At 42.1% G+C, this 16,384-nt stretch overlaps 1 protein-coding gene across 1 annotated transcript in view; it reads right to left on the bottom strand.

Annotated features, from left to right (window-relative positions):
• LOC307154769 (integrin alpha-M-like) overlaps window positions 1-10,993 on the bottom strand; it is a gene marked incomplete at its 3' end in the record, with an annotated part of 79,544 nt that extends 68,551 nt beyond the window's left edge. The window contains exons 1-3 of the mRNA XM_079864856.1: window positions 10,887-10,993; window positions 4,374-4,506; window positions 4,170-4,264 (exon numbers count right to left, since the gene is read on the bottom strand). Coding sequence (XP_079720982.1) covers window positions 4,170-4,264; window positions 4,374-4,506; window positions 10,887-10,920 — 262 coding nt within the window. The 5' untranslated portion in view covers window positions 10,921-10,993. The remainder of the gene's footprint in view (window positions 1-4,169; window positions 4,265-4,373; window positions 4,507-10,886) is intronic.
• Between the last annotated feature and the right edge of the window lie 5,391 nt (window positions 10,994-16,384).

The raw sequence follows: 16,384 nt of genomic DNA, 5'->3' as shown, positions 1-16,384 counted from the left end.
GCCGGAGCACACAGGGGAATGACCGCGGCAACACTGAACACTGAACTGAAACAGTGAAGCACTCACTTTTTCTTCCTCTAACCCGCCGTCAACAAACATAGAAATTTGATGCTGTTAAAAAAGCAGTTGAGAGCTCAAAAGCTCGCGACCACCGCTGCACTCGCGCTGTAGAAATCACCAGCACAGTCTTCCTAGAAGAACATCGACACCAGGAGAGTCTTCCTAGAAGAACACCGACACATTCGCTCGTTATATACAACAATACTCTTCAGATATGGAGCAAAAAGCAACTAGTGCATGCATCCACTTCTGTATTTATACCCGTGCCGCGGGGGCGGAGTGTGTAATGCGAATCACGCACGACAATTTGCATTGGCTCGTTCAATAGTACTCGAAGAAGACAGGCTCCCTAGCGTGATCCCATTCAGTCGAAGTCGACTACGTCTGACGTTCTCGACTGAAAGGGAACTAATGATTGGATTTGGGAAAGGTGGTTACTTACAGTTTTTTGACCACTTCGCTAACTTTGTTTGGATTTTTCATTTATTGAAATTATGAACTTAATTTAGAAATGTTAAAGAAATAAAGCTTTTGAAGTGGAGTGCGTGCAAAATAGTTAATCGTCGTTCCCTGAATCCATGGCCAACATCGAAAGGCCGACACATAGTGTGTGTGACGGTGACGGTGATCGTGACAGATAGTGTATGTGACGGTGATCAATGTGTGTGACGGTGATCATGACAGATAGTGTGTGTGACGGTGATCGTGACAGATAGTGTGTGTGACGGTGATCATGACAGATAGTGTGTGTGATGGTGATCGTGACAGATAGTGTGTGTGACGGAGATCGTGACAGATAGTGTGTGTGACGGTGGTGATCATGACAGTTAGTGTGTGTGACGGTGATCGTGACAGATAGTGTGTGTGACGGTGGTGATCATGACAGTTAGTGTGTGTGACGGTGATCGTGACAGATAGTGTGTGTGATGGTGATCATGACAGATAGTGTGTGTGACGGTGATCGTGACAGATAGTGTGTGTGACGGTGATCGTGACAGATAGTGTGTGTGACGGAGATCGTGACGATAGTGTGTGTGACGGTGATCATGACAGTTAGTGTGTGTGACGGTGGTCATGACAGATAGTGTGTGTGACAGTGATCATGACAGATAGTGTGTGTGATGGAGATCGTGACAGATAGTGTGTGTGACGGTGATCATGACAGATAGTGTGTGTGATGGTTATGACAGATAGTGTGTGTGACGGTGATCATGACAGATAGTGTGTGTGACGGTGACGGTGATCATGACAGATAGTGTGTGTGACGGTGATCAATGTGTGTGACGGTGATCATGACAGATAGTGTGTGTGACGGTGATCATGACAGATAGTGTGTGTGACGGAGATCGTGACAGATAGTGTGTGTGTGACGGTGATCGTGACAGATAGTGTGTGTGACGGTGGTCATGACAGATAGTGTGTGTGTCGGTGATCATGACAGATAGTGTGTGTGACGGAGATCGTGACAGATAGTGTGTGTGACGGTGATCATGACAGATAGTGTGTGTGACGGAGATCGTGACAGATAGTGTGTGTGACGGTGATCATGACAGATAGTGTGTGTGACGGTTATCATGACAGATAGTGTGTGTGACGGTGATCATGAAAGATAGTGTGTGTGACGGTGGTGATCATGACAGATAGTGTGTGTGACGGTGGTGATCATGACAGATAGTGTGTGTGACGGTGGTCATGACAGATAGTGTGTGTGACGGTGGTCATGACAGATAGTGTGTATGACGGAGGTGATCGTGACAGATAGTGTGTGTGACGGTGGTCATGACAGATAGTGTGTGTGACGGTGACGGTGATCATGACAGATAGTGTGTGTGACGGTGATCAATGTGTGTGACGGTGATCATGACAGATAGTGTGTGTGACGGTGATCATGACAGATAGTGTGTGTGACGGAGATCGTGACAGATAGTGTGTGTGTGACGGTGATCGTGACAGATAGTGTGTGTGACGGTGGTCATGACAGATAGTGTGTGTGACGGTGATCATGACAGATAGTGTGTGTGACGGAGATCGTGACAGATAGTGTGTGTGACGGTGATCATGACAGATAGTGTGTGTGACGGAGATCGTGACAGATAGTGTGTGTGACGGTGATCATGACAGATAGTGTGTGTGACGGTTATCATGACAGATAGTGTGTGTGACGGTGATCATGAAAGATAGTGTGTGTGACGGTGGTGATCATGACAGATAGTGTGTGTGACGGTGGTGATCATGACAGATAGTGTGTGTGACGGTGGTCATGACAGATAGTGTGTGTGACGGTGGTCATGACAGATAGTGTGTATGACGGTGGTGATCGTGACAGATAGTGTGTGTGACGGTGGTCATGACAGATAGTGTGTGTGATGGTGATCATGACAGATAGTGTGTATGACGGTGGTGATCATGACATATAGTGTGTGTGATGGTGGTCATGACAGATAGTGTGTGTGTGACGGTGGTGTTCGTGACAGATAGTGTGTGTGACGGAGATCATGACAGTTAGTGTGTGTGACGGTGGTCATGACAGATAGTGTGTGTGACGGAGATCGTGACAGATAGTGTGTGTGACGGTGATCATGACAGATAGTGTGTGTGACGGTTATCATGACAGATAGTGTGTGTGACGGTGATCATGACAGATAGTGTGTGTGACGGTGGTGATCATGACAGATAGTGTGTGTGACGGTGGTGATCATGACAGATAGTGTGTGTGACGGTGGTCATGACAGATAGTGTGTATGACGGTGGTGATCATGACAGATAGTGTGTGTGACGGTGGTCATGACAGATAGTGTGTGTGATGGTGATCATGACAGATAGTGTGTATGACGGTGGTGATCATGACATATAGTGTGTGTGATGGTGGTCATGACAGATAGTGTGTGTGTGACGGTGGTGTTCGTGACAGATAGTGTGTGTGACGGAGATCATGACAGTTAGTGTGTGTGACGGTGGTCATGACAGATAGTGTGTGTGACGGAGATCGTGACAGATAGTGTGTGTGACGGTGATCATGACAGATAGTGTGTGTGACGGTTATCATGACAGATAGTGTGTGTGACGGTGATCATGACAGATAGTGTGTGTGACGGTGGTGATCATGACAGATAGTGTGTGTGACGGTGGTGATCATGACAGATAGTATGTGTGACGGTGGTCATGACAGATAGTGTGTGTGACGGTGGTCATGACAGATAGTGTGTATGACGGTGGTGATCATGACAGATAGTGTGTGTGACGGTGGTCATGACAGATAGTGTGTGTGACGGTGATCATGACAGATAGTGTGTATGACGGTGGTGATCATGACATATAGTGTGTGTGATGGTGGTCATGACAGATAGTGTGTGTGTGACGGTGGTGTTCGTGACAGATAGTGTGTGTGACGGTGGTGATCATGACAGATGGTGTGTGTGATGGAGATTGTGACAGATAGTATGTGTGACGGTGATCATGACAGATAGTGTGTGTGACGGTGATCATGACAGATAGTGTGTGTGACAGTGGTCATGACAGATAGTGTGTATGACGGTGGTGATCATGACATATAGTGTGTGTGATGGTGGTCATGACAGATAGTGTGTGTGTGACGGTGGTGTTCGTGACAGATAGTGTGTGTGACGGTGGTGGTCATGACAGATAGTGTGTGTGACAGTGATCGTGACAGATAGTGTGTGTGACGGCAGTGGTCATGACAGATAGTGTGTATGACGGTGGTGATCATGACATATAGTGTGTGTGATGGTGGTCATGACAGATAGTGTGTGTGTGACGGTGGTGTTCGTGACAGATAGTGTGTGTGACGGTGGTGATCATGACAGATGGTGTGTGTGATGGAGATTGTGACAGATAGTATGTGTGACGGTGATCATGACAGATAGTGTGTGTGACGGTGATCATGACAGATAGTGTGTGTGACAGTGGTCATGACAGATAGTGTGTATGACGGTGGTGATCATGACATATAGTGTGTGTGATGGTGGTCATGACAGATAGTGTGTGTGTGATGGTGGTGTTCGTGACAGATAGTGTGTGTGACGGTGGTGGTCATGACAGATAGTGTGTGTGACGGTGATCGTGACAGAAATTGTGTGTGACGGTGATACCTGTCCAGAGCAGTGGTGTGCAGGACTGCAGATCTACTGTGCAACTGTACATTTCACCCGTTGAGTTTCCTTTTAATGGGGCTCCAACGATGATCCTGCCAAAAACACCCTCACAATCAATCAGACCCTCAGAAAAAACATGTAGAACACCCTAGCAACCAGTGTGTGTGTGTGTGTTTGTGTGTGTGTGTGTGTTTCACTCACTGTTTCCTGTTTTCAAACTCTGACTGATAAACGCTGTAACCAAAGAAATCTTCTGCCGTGCCGTTAAATCTCAGGGGATGTTCAGTGTCGATATTGAAGGCCTCTGAAAGAGACGCTGGAGAAGCGAGAGAGACTGTTGAGACATCAGGAGACGCTTGTGAGACTGTTTCTTAAAGATTCACTTAAAAAGTTAAAAGCTAAAGTGAGCTAAAGCTAAAGCTAGTTAAAAGCTAAAGCTAAAGCTTCCTGTCTGTCTGTCATTCCATAAGATGCAAAATATGATATGTATATAACCACAATAGACAAATATGTATTTACATACAGTATGCAAGGAATGGACTAAGAAGGGCTTGCGTATTGTTACATAAATATAACCATAAATAGTTTGGTATTGCACTTAGTTTCTATTGCAACAGTTTAAAGGTTGTATCAATGATTTCAGGCCCAAAAAAACAAGATCACATTCATCTAATCTTTCCTAACGATCCGTTAGCTGCCCGCCCCATAAGCATGCCGTCAAAAAAACGTGACTCTGTAGGCAGCCTAGGCCTGCAAATGGTTTCACCAACCACTCAAAACCAAAATAAATAGTGTTCCAACCAATCACCGACAGGGGGAGGGTGTTGTGAGGTTTTGTGCTCGTGCACGGCTGCACGCGAAGTCGGAGCTGAAGAAGAAGCTGGCTCTAAACCTCACAACACCCTCCCCCTGTCGGTGATTGGTTGGAACACTATTTATTTTGGTTTTGAGTGGTTGGTGAAACCATTTGTTTTTGTGTGCAGATCTCAGAGCCTAGGCTGCCTACAGAGACGCAGTTTTTTGACGGCATGCTTATGGGGCGAGCAGCTAGCGGATCGTTAGGAAAGATTAGATGAATGTGATCAAAAAAATGTTGGGCCTGAAATCACTGATACCACCTTTAAAGAGGAAGGGGCCTAGACATGAGAGAGATTTTCTGAGCCCTTTTTTCACTCCGGATCTATCCAGTTCTTGAAGGATGGCCAGCAGAGCATCAGTAATCCTCTCTGGTTTAGTGTCTGAGCATCAGCAGCACCTGTGGCTCGATTAACCTCCTCAGAAACACAAGCTCTGGAGTCTCTGTGTTTGTGCCACTTCTCTTCCATCTGTCCGGACCTGAAGTGGCTCAGTCACAGAGACTCCAGAGCTGGTTTCCCCTGAAGACCTCAATCATCTGCACTGGTTTGAGTGTGTTCTGCTGCAGGTCATGAGCAGATGACCAGTTTCACCAGCACAAACCAGCCTTATTCTGGAAAATCTGTCAGTGTGTGTATGTGTGTGTGTGTGTACCTACTTGATATTATTTTTATGACACATTTGAGCTAAACCTGACAAAACCTAAGTTTAAGGGCATCCTCATTTGTAAAAACTTGATTAAAAAAAAAAAAAAAAATTATTATTATATATATATATTTATTTTAGCTGTCTGGTTTGCTGAACTGGTATTTGATATCATATTATTTTTATTTAATTGTTATCATAAACACACTGGTTTGTAGTGACTGCACTTCCAACACACTGTTCTGTATAGGTATTTGAATGTTTTCTATGGCCTCGCCCATTCACAGGAAACTGAAACGGAAACTGCTTGCTTCTGCATGGAAATGAAAACAATAGAAGTATGTGGAATATCCGTTTGTGTGTGTGTGTGTGTGTGTGTGTGTGTGTGTAGGTGTGTGTGTGTGTGTGTGTGTGTGTGTGTGTGTGTGTGTCTGTGTGTGTGTGTGTCTAAGTAAGTCTAGAGTATTTGCATTCAAGTCCAAGTCAAGTCTCGAGTCAAGATAGGCAAGTCCAAGTCAAGTTGCAAGTCCTTAGTGGTCAAGTCCTTAAACAAGTCATTAGTGCTTTTTACACAAATAAGTGTCTCACTATTGATTACTTTAGTAAATTAAATGAATACTAATTTATTTCAGGAAGGCTTTTAAAATATGTATAAACAATTTTCACTACGGGCACCCATCGATCCCAAAGGGGCTGGATGTGACAGGGAGAACCAGATCATCCAGATCAGCTCAGTGTGTTGTTTACTGAGACTCAAATAGATGCACTTCTGCCTTGCTACAGTATATTCCCTCCATATGAGCTCCGCCACTTCTGGGTAGAGTCTCCATTCACTGGGCCTCAGCTGCTGCCTCGACAGGATGTCTGCTCCCTGAATTTGGTGCCTAGGGATGTAGAGCCTGAGCCATCATCACCAGTAAATTAAGTGCCAAGAGAGATGATGACCCCTCCACAGACCCCGAGCTGAACGACCTTCCATGATCGCTCCCCAACCCCTGAGGGAAGCATCTGTCTTAAGTGTTAGGCGATGAAAAGGAGCTCCCAGTACAGGACCCTGGGACAAGAACCAAGGCTTCTTTCACATAACCAAAGTACGGAGCACCTGCATATAACTTTGATTATGTGGAATGGGTTGCCCCTCAGGGAAACCCCTTGGTCTTGAGCCACCACTGCAAAGGTCTCATGTACAGCAGGCCAAAAGGTATCTCATTTGACACAGCTGACATTAGACCTAAGAGTCTCCAAACTGAGTGTCTGGCCTAGCTTTATCTTGCTCATGGCTGTGAGGATTGAACTGCTAAGAGCAGGAGACAGACGTGCATGCATCGTCGTCGAATCCCACACAGCCCTAAAAAAGTGGTCCTCTGTAATGGAGAAAGCACACTTTTCTTTGCGATCAGCCTTAACCCTCGGGGAACTGAGGTGGTTTCTGGGCCTGGAGGTGTTCTGACATGCTCTGACATTTGTGCTTATTTCTGTTACTTGTGACATTTTTATGGCTAAAGTCTGATTACAATGTATTCAGCACAAACTCTGCTACAATAATATATCAGCAGCATGTGTGTAAAAGTTTGTAGTTTTGAGATAATGACATTTATGCGTGGTCTGTGAAAAAAAAAATTGTCACTTAAATAAGGTCATGAATCCCATACTGATTATTTCTTCACAAGACTTTTGAAAATTGTATCACGTAGCCTAGAATATTTGTTCCAAAACTATGTGAAAATCACCCTGACTGCTCATTCAGAGAAGACAATATATTGATTTAAAATTTGTAAGATGTGTTTTGTGTAAGAAAGCGTGCATCATCATGAATGAGGCGTGTGAAGAGGCGTGCATCATCATGAATATTGATGTTTTCACACCTGGGAAGACAAAGACCCTCCCATAATGGCCCTATCAGGTGGGACTGTGAGGGAACTAGAACAAAGAATGTGGAGAGATTAAAAGAATGGCTTTTTGATTGTTTGGATTTATTTACAACACAACATAATCCAAAGATACATAACAAAGGACAAAAAACACATTATTGAACACACTGATCTAAAGACAGACTTGAACAGTCACACACCTTTGTGCCATTCCTGAAACATAGTACATACCTGTCATTTCCAAGGTGTTTGATTTTTGATTTTACCATGTTCATGTACAGAGACTCATGTGAATGTTGAAGTCAGCAGGACTAATCAGTGTTAATAAACTCATCCACAATCGCCCCATCATTGCAACGGACTTCCGGGCTGTCTGCTACACTCCATCCCTCCACGCCTCAGGCTACACCGAGGTCCTCACTCACACAGGTGTTACCTTAGTCCTTGGCCCCTTGGTTCCACCTCGGCCAGTCATCGCCTGGACTCCACCTTGGTCTCCGTGGCCGTCACTGTCACCGGGTCTCTCTGTCCATCAGACGTAGCCTGGGCCTCACCATCTCCCTGCGTCACCTCAGTCACTCTTGCTTAAGGGACTACCTTGGCTCCTCCCTCATCACTACCGCCGTAGGTTGCCTCCATCATGACCATCTCCTGGGTCGCTCTGGGATCTTGTGTGCCTTGAAAGTTCCTTGTCCACCTCCTGACCCCCCACCCATCTTCCCTCCAACTATCCATCACGGCGTGAGGATGTGCCTTCCCAGAAGAGGGTGTTCTGTCACGATCTGTGTGTTTAAGTTCGTTTGCATGGACTTTTAGTTTTTGCATTCATCACTCACCTGGTTCCTATGTTTCCATTGTTCCTAGTTTCCCACCAGTCGTTAGTTGTCATGGACACTCATTAACCCTCTGAGGTCTAAGGTGTTTTTGGGGTCCTTGAGATGTTCTGACATGCCCTGACATTTGTGGTTTTTTCAGTTGCTTATAAACATATGAATGGCAAAGGTGTAATTACACTCTATTTAGCACAAATAGGGCTACCATAATATGTGATCAACATGTATGTACATGTTTGTATTTTTGAGAGAATAATGTTTATGCGTGGTTATTGAAAAAACTAAAAACTAAAAGTTTCTGAAATAAGGCCACACAACACATACTAAATATGTGTCCACAAGACTTTTGACTAATGGATGTCGTTAAACTTTGTAAGACACATTTTGTTTGGAAAGACAATATGCATGGGAGCATGATTCACACCTGAGAAGACAATGACCCGCATAATGAGTCGCATAATGAGTTGCATAATGACCCGCATAATGAGCCGCATAATGAGTCGCATAATGAGCCTTTCAGTCAGGTGTGTCACTGAGAGTACCAGAAGTAAAGAATGTGAGGACTTATTTTGAATGCATGCAAATTGCATAATATCCAAGGTAAACATTTCTAGTAACTATGCAGTTAATTCTCATATTGTATTTTCAGAAAGTTTTGGAATATATCCTCTCCCCAAATGTGTCACTAATAAAAAACTATAATAAATAATTCAACGAGAAGGTTTATATAGACCTATTAAGATGTTACTTACATCTACCATTTTATTAAACAATTTTCACATATAAATCAACAACAATTACAATTTTAACAATATTTCAAGTGTAATCTTTCTTTTTAAAAAGTATACATTAATTTTATCATACGTATTTCAAAGATAAGGATTCATTAGTTTGAATATTGGAACAAACACTATAATAACATCTTAGTTGATAATTCAATATACCTACTTTATTTTTAACAAAATATCACATCGCAGAGATCAGGAAATTCCTGGCTGGCGCCCGAACAGAAAGAATATATTATTTCTTTGAAAAACTTTTTGTGCCAGGGTGGTCACCACCGTTACAGAGTGATTCATGGGACCCGAGAGGAGAATATATTATTTCTTTGAAAAACTTTTTGTGCCAGGGTGGTCACCACCGTTACAGAGTGGCGCCCAAACAGAAAGAATATATTATTTCTTTGAAAAACTTTTTGTGCCAGGGTGGTCACCACCGTTACAGAGTGAAGACTTGACTCTTGTTATCCTCCATTTTTCATATCGCAGAAATTGGCAAACAAAAGCTTATTTTGAAAAACTTTATAATCTACCCAAAACTAATCAACAAAATATTGTCTAAACATTTATATTTCGTCTGTAACATATCATTTTTATGATATATTTGCATATAAATGTTAATTTGCAGTTTAATACGTTGCTTATACAAAGACATTTTATTTCAACATATTTCAGTCAATTTTTACTCATCTCAGTATAGCAATATAGTTTGGTAAAAGCTAAACTAGTAGATGTGTTCATGTAAAAATAACATGTTTGTTGTTTACAGCTGGAGTAAACCTCTGTGCTGTTCATTCATTCACACACACACACAGACACGGTTCATATTCAAACAGTCTTTTTGCATTTACCGACACTATTGCATATATATCGTGATTAGGACAAAGCACTTAAGAATAAAGAACTGCTAACTGAAGAAAACCCAGCATCACACAAGTTGCATTAGATAAACTCAGCTAGCACAGACCATGCGCTCCACCGCTTTGAGGGGGTCTACAATTTCTTGCTGCATCCTTTGCTTTCTTTATTATTTTGACGAAGCTGAACACATTATAGTATTTGCTCAGCCTCATGCCCATCTGAAAACTTAACACTAACCTGATGGGAAATATATTTCATGTTAATAACTAGAACTTTTAATTACATTGTTAATGTAAAAATACAAAATAGAATTTTTATTTGTTGTTGTTTTCTTGATAGTGTATAGTAATGTTTAGTAGTAACTTCTGTGCTTTCTGTTTAGATGAGGGCAAAAGTCTATACGTCTCCAAAAGACAGACCACAAATGCTCGAATGTCTCAGAATAAAGTGATAAATGAATGTTATCTTTGCTGAACATCTTGCAGAAGGGACAGATGTCGTGTAGTTGCTCTGTATTGTGTATTGTATTAAGACGAACAACGTTCTGACACATTTGGAGTACGAGGCAAGCTTTAGTTTTAGTTTCAATATCTCTCCGCAGAAGAGAGTTTAAATAAGAGCCGCCAGTACGACTGAATCTCTCCCGGGACACTGAACTGCATCACAGAGGCACACTGTTTGTTTTTACCCTGGTTATATCAGTGTAAAATCAGTGTTATACACTCACAGTTTATACCGTTAGCTTCTCGGTCGGTTCACAGATCGGGCTCTTTTAGAAAACAATGACTGAAGACTGACACAAACACTACAAGAAAACCGTAGCATTATTAACTTTACGGATGATCTATATGTTATAAATAAACCTCTGACCCCATATGAAGAGAATCCAGCTGTGCGTCTCCATCCTGATGTTTCTGAGCTGGTCTGTGGGAGATTCCTGTTTTATTTCCACAGTCACTCCTTTTGGATCAGAGTCAGAACTCGCTGCGCTGTGTGTGTGTGTGTGTGTGTGTGTGTGTGTGTGTGCGTGTGTGTGTAATCAGGGGCATCAATTTCATCTAAATGTTGGGGGGGACAATTAACGTAACATTCCTCAAGAGCAATTTTTGAAGGGGACACCAATAATACAGGCAAAATTGTACTTTCTATGGATTTGTGTACACAGAGGAAAGCTACTAGTCAAGTCAAGTCATCTTCATTTATATAGTGCTTTTAACAATGTAGATTGTTTCAAAGCAGCTTTACAGAGATGAGCGTATAATTTAAGGTAACAGAGATTGTTTTGGCTTTATAGCGGTTCTTTAATAAAGTTATTCTCCAGCTAAAGTTAGTTTTGATTGATTCGCTTCAATTACTATTAGTGTAGCATGGAGACCGTGCCCTTATCCTTCTTCTCAAAGTCTCTCTCTGGTTCATTGAAAAAGCTGACTCATTAAAAGTAAGCAATGCATTCCTGACAGAGACATACAGTGGTGTGTGAGTGTAGGGTTATTCCAATATTGTTTAGAGTTGTTTTGGGTCAATCAGGGGGTAGCACCTGGTTTCGGGAGAAAGAACAGGATTCTCCTAAGTTCTCAATCTTTCTCATTAAACCAGATTAAGACCATTTTACCAATCGCACTGAGACACTTAAAATGATACCAAACATGAAAATGAAAAACAATAGATTCACAAGATACATCATATGTGATATATAGACATTCTTAGTGAACTTTCAGTGCCTTGAGGAGGGAGAGGGGGGATGAGTTGAAGTCAAACAAGGGGACAAGGAGATAAGTTTGGGCAGGACCATGTCCTGTGCTCTGTCTCTGCTATCTGCTGTCCAGGGTGCGTTTTATGGCTTTATTGCAGGGTGAGCTTTGTTTTAGCAGGAACATCAGTCCTTACAGATGGGTTCTGTCAGAACTCAGAAGGAAACAGTCAAAAGGATTCAGTTGCGAGTGAACAGTAGAATTTATTAACACAATAGTAGAAGATAGTAGTGCGGGTCTGAGTGGAAGCAGGCAGAAGAAGACTCAGGCTTGGTAACGCAGGGACGCAATGGGCAGACGTAGATACAGGAACAGGTCATAATTCCTCCGGGAACCACCAATCGGAGAGGCTTAACATTTGTTTACTGTGTCACTTAATATTGTTCACGAAGTTAACAAACTATTAATAAACTTTTCACTTCTCATCACTGCATTTGAGTCCTCCTTATCTCTACACACCAGGCCAACCCGACAAGGATATACTCAGATAACACAGGTTCGTTCTTCACAAAGAGGACTGAGACAGTTCTGACAATTAAAAAACAATTGAGAAACACCACATTGACTAATAAATACCTTCCAGACATTTACCTCTTAATTACCTAAATATATGTCAATACAAAAAAGAAGGCATTTTAAATAGATAAAAAAGAAAGACAAACAAAGAGGAAATAAATAAAGACTGGGGGTTAATCGAAGACACTAACAGGAGAAAGAATCCCTGACACACCTTGTAAGTAATCACTCACTACACTAGTGTCCCACACTACAAATCCACACTCAAGTGTGTTTAACACTACACCAAATACAGATGTCCCAGGGAGAACCCACAGCACTTATATTACAGATCCATAAAAATATATATATTCACAAAACACAGCAAATTTATAAGGGAGACAAAAACAGCAGCGTAGTCTGGGTCCGTGTGTCCTGCTGATCACAGATGCGCTAACACCGAGCCAGAAGCACGCCGCTAGCCGATAGGCACGGCCCAGAACAACGCCCGCATGCTGCAACATGCCCTCACTGCACTGCAGCGACCGAGACTGGACAAATAAGTGACCCAAACTACACAACTTCATCAGGAAAAGGTAGAAAAAGGGAACGCAAGGGGGTAGCCAGAAACGGCTAAACACAAGCTCCGCTACTTGTGCGTCTAGCTTTTATTATAAGTGAAATCATGATAACGATTAACCAGCCAGTGTCTGACACAGCTGAGCCTATGGGATTATCCCCGTTCTCCACCAGGGGGAGTGATGGAGGGAAATCCCCAATCTGCTACATTCACATATATGTTGCTGTATAAACAGAGATGGGCATAAACACATAGAAACATAATGTAAAATAAAAATACAAAATACTGTGAGGAAAAATGTATTTACATACAAATACAGTATTTTGAAATTGGCCATCCAGTGCAGGTGTAGATGAATGAAGAAACCACACAGGCCTACTGACCTTACATTCCTAACCTTATCTCTGCCCTCTTTCTTTCTTTCTTTCTTTCTGTCTTGCTGGCAATTACAAATACACTTATGCAAAATAGCAGCCATTTATATACTTAGTTCTAACCAGGTTACAATGTTGTCTATTACTTGTGGTGAACACCATTAACAGATTCATACTGTCTGTAAAACTGTGGGAACCTTTTCTGCTATCTAGCACAGAATATGGATGGGTGATATGACCAACATCTGTACGGCCAGACCCAGTTTCTGCCGATGTCTTGTCTTCGCCATCGGGTTATGGGGCGGCCAGTCGGTCTTTTAATGTCAAGTGGCAGCCATCCGGTCACGGCCCGCGTCCATCGCCCGTCCGCACTTCTGGCCACGGTCCGGCCCAGCACTTCTTGTTCGGCCTGGTTGACGGTGTCCTTGACCTTGCTCCTCTTCAACTCACTCACAAAAATAAATGTTTTATTCCCTAAAGATATGAAACATGTGTTTTTGTGAGTGAATGCAGCACAATCGCGAACATAAATGGACAACTTTAAAGGCGATTTTCTCAATGTTTCGATTAGTTTGCATCCTCAGATTCCAGATTTTCTAATACTTGTACCTCCGCCAAATATTGTCCTATCCTAACAAACTACATCAATGGAAAGCTTATTTATTCAGCTTACAGATTATGAATAAATCTCAATTGCAAAAAAATGTACCCATGTTCTTTTTTACTATATTTACCTATTGTCACTGTCACCATCATCTGTTAGTCTTCGTCTACATTTCCCAGCATCCTCCTTGGCCCACACCTGCACCTTCTTCGCCATTACCCGCATCATCATCCAGCGATCATCAATGAATGAGTGAGTGAATGGGTGAATGAGTGAGTGAATGGGTGAATGAGTGAGTGAATGGGTGAATGAGTGAGTGAATGGGTGGGTGAATGAGTGAGTGAATGGGTGAATGAGTGAGTGAATGGGTGAATGAGTGAGTGAATGGGTGAATGAGTGAGTGAATGGGTGGGTGAATGAGTGAGTGAATGGGTGAATGAGTGAGTGAATGGGTGAATGAGTGAGTGAATGGGTGGGTGAATGAGTGAGTGAATGGGTGAATGAGTGAGTGAATGGGTGAATGAATGAATGCATGAATGAGTGAGTGAATGGGTGAATGAATGAATGAGTGAGTGAATGGGTGAATGAGTGAGTGAATGGGTGAATGAGTGAGTTAATGGGTGGGTGAATGAGTGAGTGAATGGGTGAATGAATGAATGAATGAATGAGTGAGTGAATGGGTGAATGAATGAATGAGTGAGTGAATGGGTGAATGAGTGAGTGAATGGGTGAATGAATGAATGAATGAATGAGTGAGTGAATGGGTGAATGAATGAATGAATGAATGAATGGGTGAATGAATGAGTGAGTGAATGGGTGAATGAATGAGTGAGTGAATGGGTGAATGAATGAATGAATGAATGAGTGAGTGAATGGGTGAATGAATGAGTGAGTGAATGGGTGAATGAGTGAGTGAATGGGTGAATGAATGAATGAGTGAGTGAATGGGTGAATGAGTGAGTGAATGGGTGAATGAATGAATGAATGAGTGAGTGAATGGGTGAATGAATGAATGAGTGAGTGAATGGGTGAATGAATGAATGAGTGAGTGAATGGGTGAATGAATGAATGAATGAGTGAGTGAATGTGTGAATGAATGAATGAGTGAATGGGTGAATGAGTGAGTGAATGAATGAATGGGTGAATGAATGAGTGAATGAATGAATGAATGAATGAGTGAGTGAATGGGTGAATGAATGAATGAATGAATGAATGGGTGAATGAATGAGTGAATGAATGAATGAATGAATGAGTGAGTGAATGGGTGAATGAATGAGTGAGTGAATGGGTGAATGAGTGAGTGAATGGGTGAATGAATGAATGAGTGAGTGAATGGGTGAATGAGTGAGTGAATGGGTGAATGAATGAATGAATGAGTGAGTGAATGGGTGAATGAATGAATGAGTGAGTGAATGGGTGAATGAATGAATGAGTGAGTGAATGGGTGAATGAATGAATGAATGAGTGAGTGAATGTGTGAATGAATGAATGAGTGAATGGGTGAATGAGTGAGTGAATGGGTGGGTGAATGAGTGAGTGAATGGGTGAATGAATGAATGAATGAATGAGTGAGTGAATGGGTGAATGAATGAATGAGTGAGTGAATGGGTGAATGAATGAATGAATGAGTGAGTGAATGGGTGAATGAATGAATGAGTGAGTGAATGGGTGAATGAGTGAGTGAATGGGTGAATGAATGAATGAATGAGTGAGTGAATGGGTGAATGAGTGAGTGAATGGGTGAATGAATGAATGAGTGAGTGAATGGGTGAGTGAATGGGTGAATGAGTGAGTGAATGGGTGAATGAATGAATGAGTGAGTGAATGGGTGAATGAGTGAGTGAATGGGTGAATGAATGAATGAATGAGTGAGTGAATGGGTGAATGAATGAATGAATGAGTGAATGGGTGAATAAATGAATGAGTGAGTGAATGGGTGAATGAGTGAGTGAATGGGTGAATGAATGGGTGAATGAATGGGTGAATGAATGAGTGAGTGAATGGGTGAATGAATGAATGAGTGAGTGAATGGGTGAATGAATGAGTGAGTGAATGGGTGAATGAATGAATGAGTGAGTGAATGGGTGAATGAATGAGTGAGTGAATGGGTGAATGAATGAATGAGTGAGTGAATGGGTGAATGAATGAGTGAGTGAGTGAATGGGTGAATGAGTGAGTGAATGGGTGAATGAGTGAGGCTATATGTAAAGCGCTTTGGTGGCCATAGGTCTGTGAAAGCACTATATATATGCAGTCCATTTACCACATACTGAAGACGACACGTTCATACAAAGAATATACAGAGATGAGGGAGTCATTAAAACAATGAAGCAAAAGGTTGATTACTTTTACATTGATCTTCCAACACTTTTGGCTTGAAATGTTTCAATCCATTCAATCAGTTTCCATCAATTTGTACATATTTTTTGGCCCATGTTTTATTTTGAACTGTTTCCACAAATGTACAGGATCTCTTGTTAACTGATTAAATTACGTATTTCCATATACATGTTATTTGTTTGTGTGTGTTCTGAATTTATACTGTGTGTGTGTGTGTGTGTGTG

Source organism: Squalius cephalus, assembly GCF_949319135.1.
Source record: "Squalius cephalus genome assembly, chromosome: 2".
Classification (NCBI taxonomy): Eukaryota; Metazoa; Chordata; class Actinopteri; order Cypriniformes; family Leuciscidae; genus Squalius; species Squalius cephalus.
This window is presented reverse-complemented; position numbering and strand designations above follow the sequence as displayed.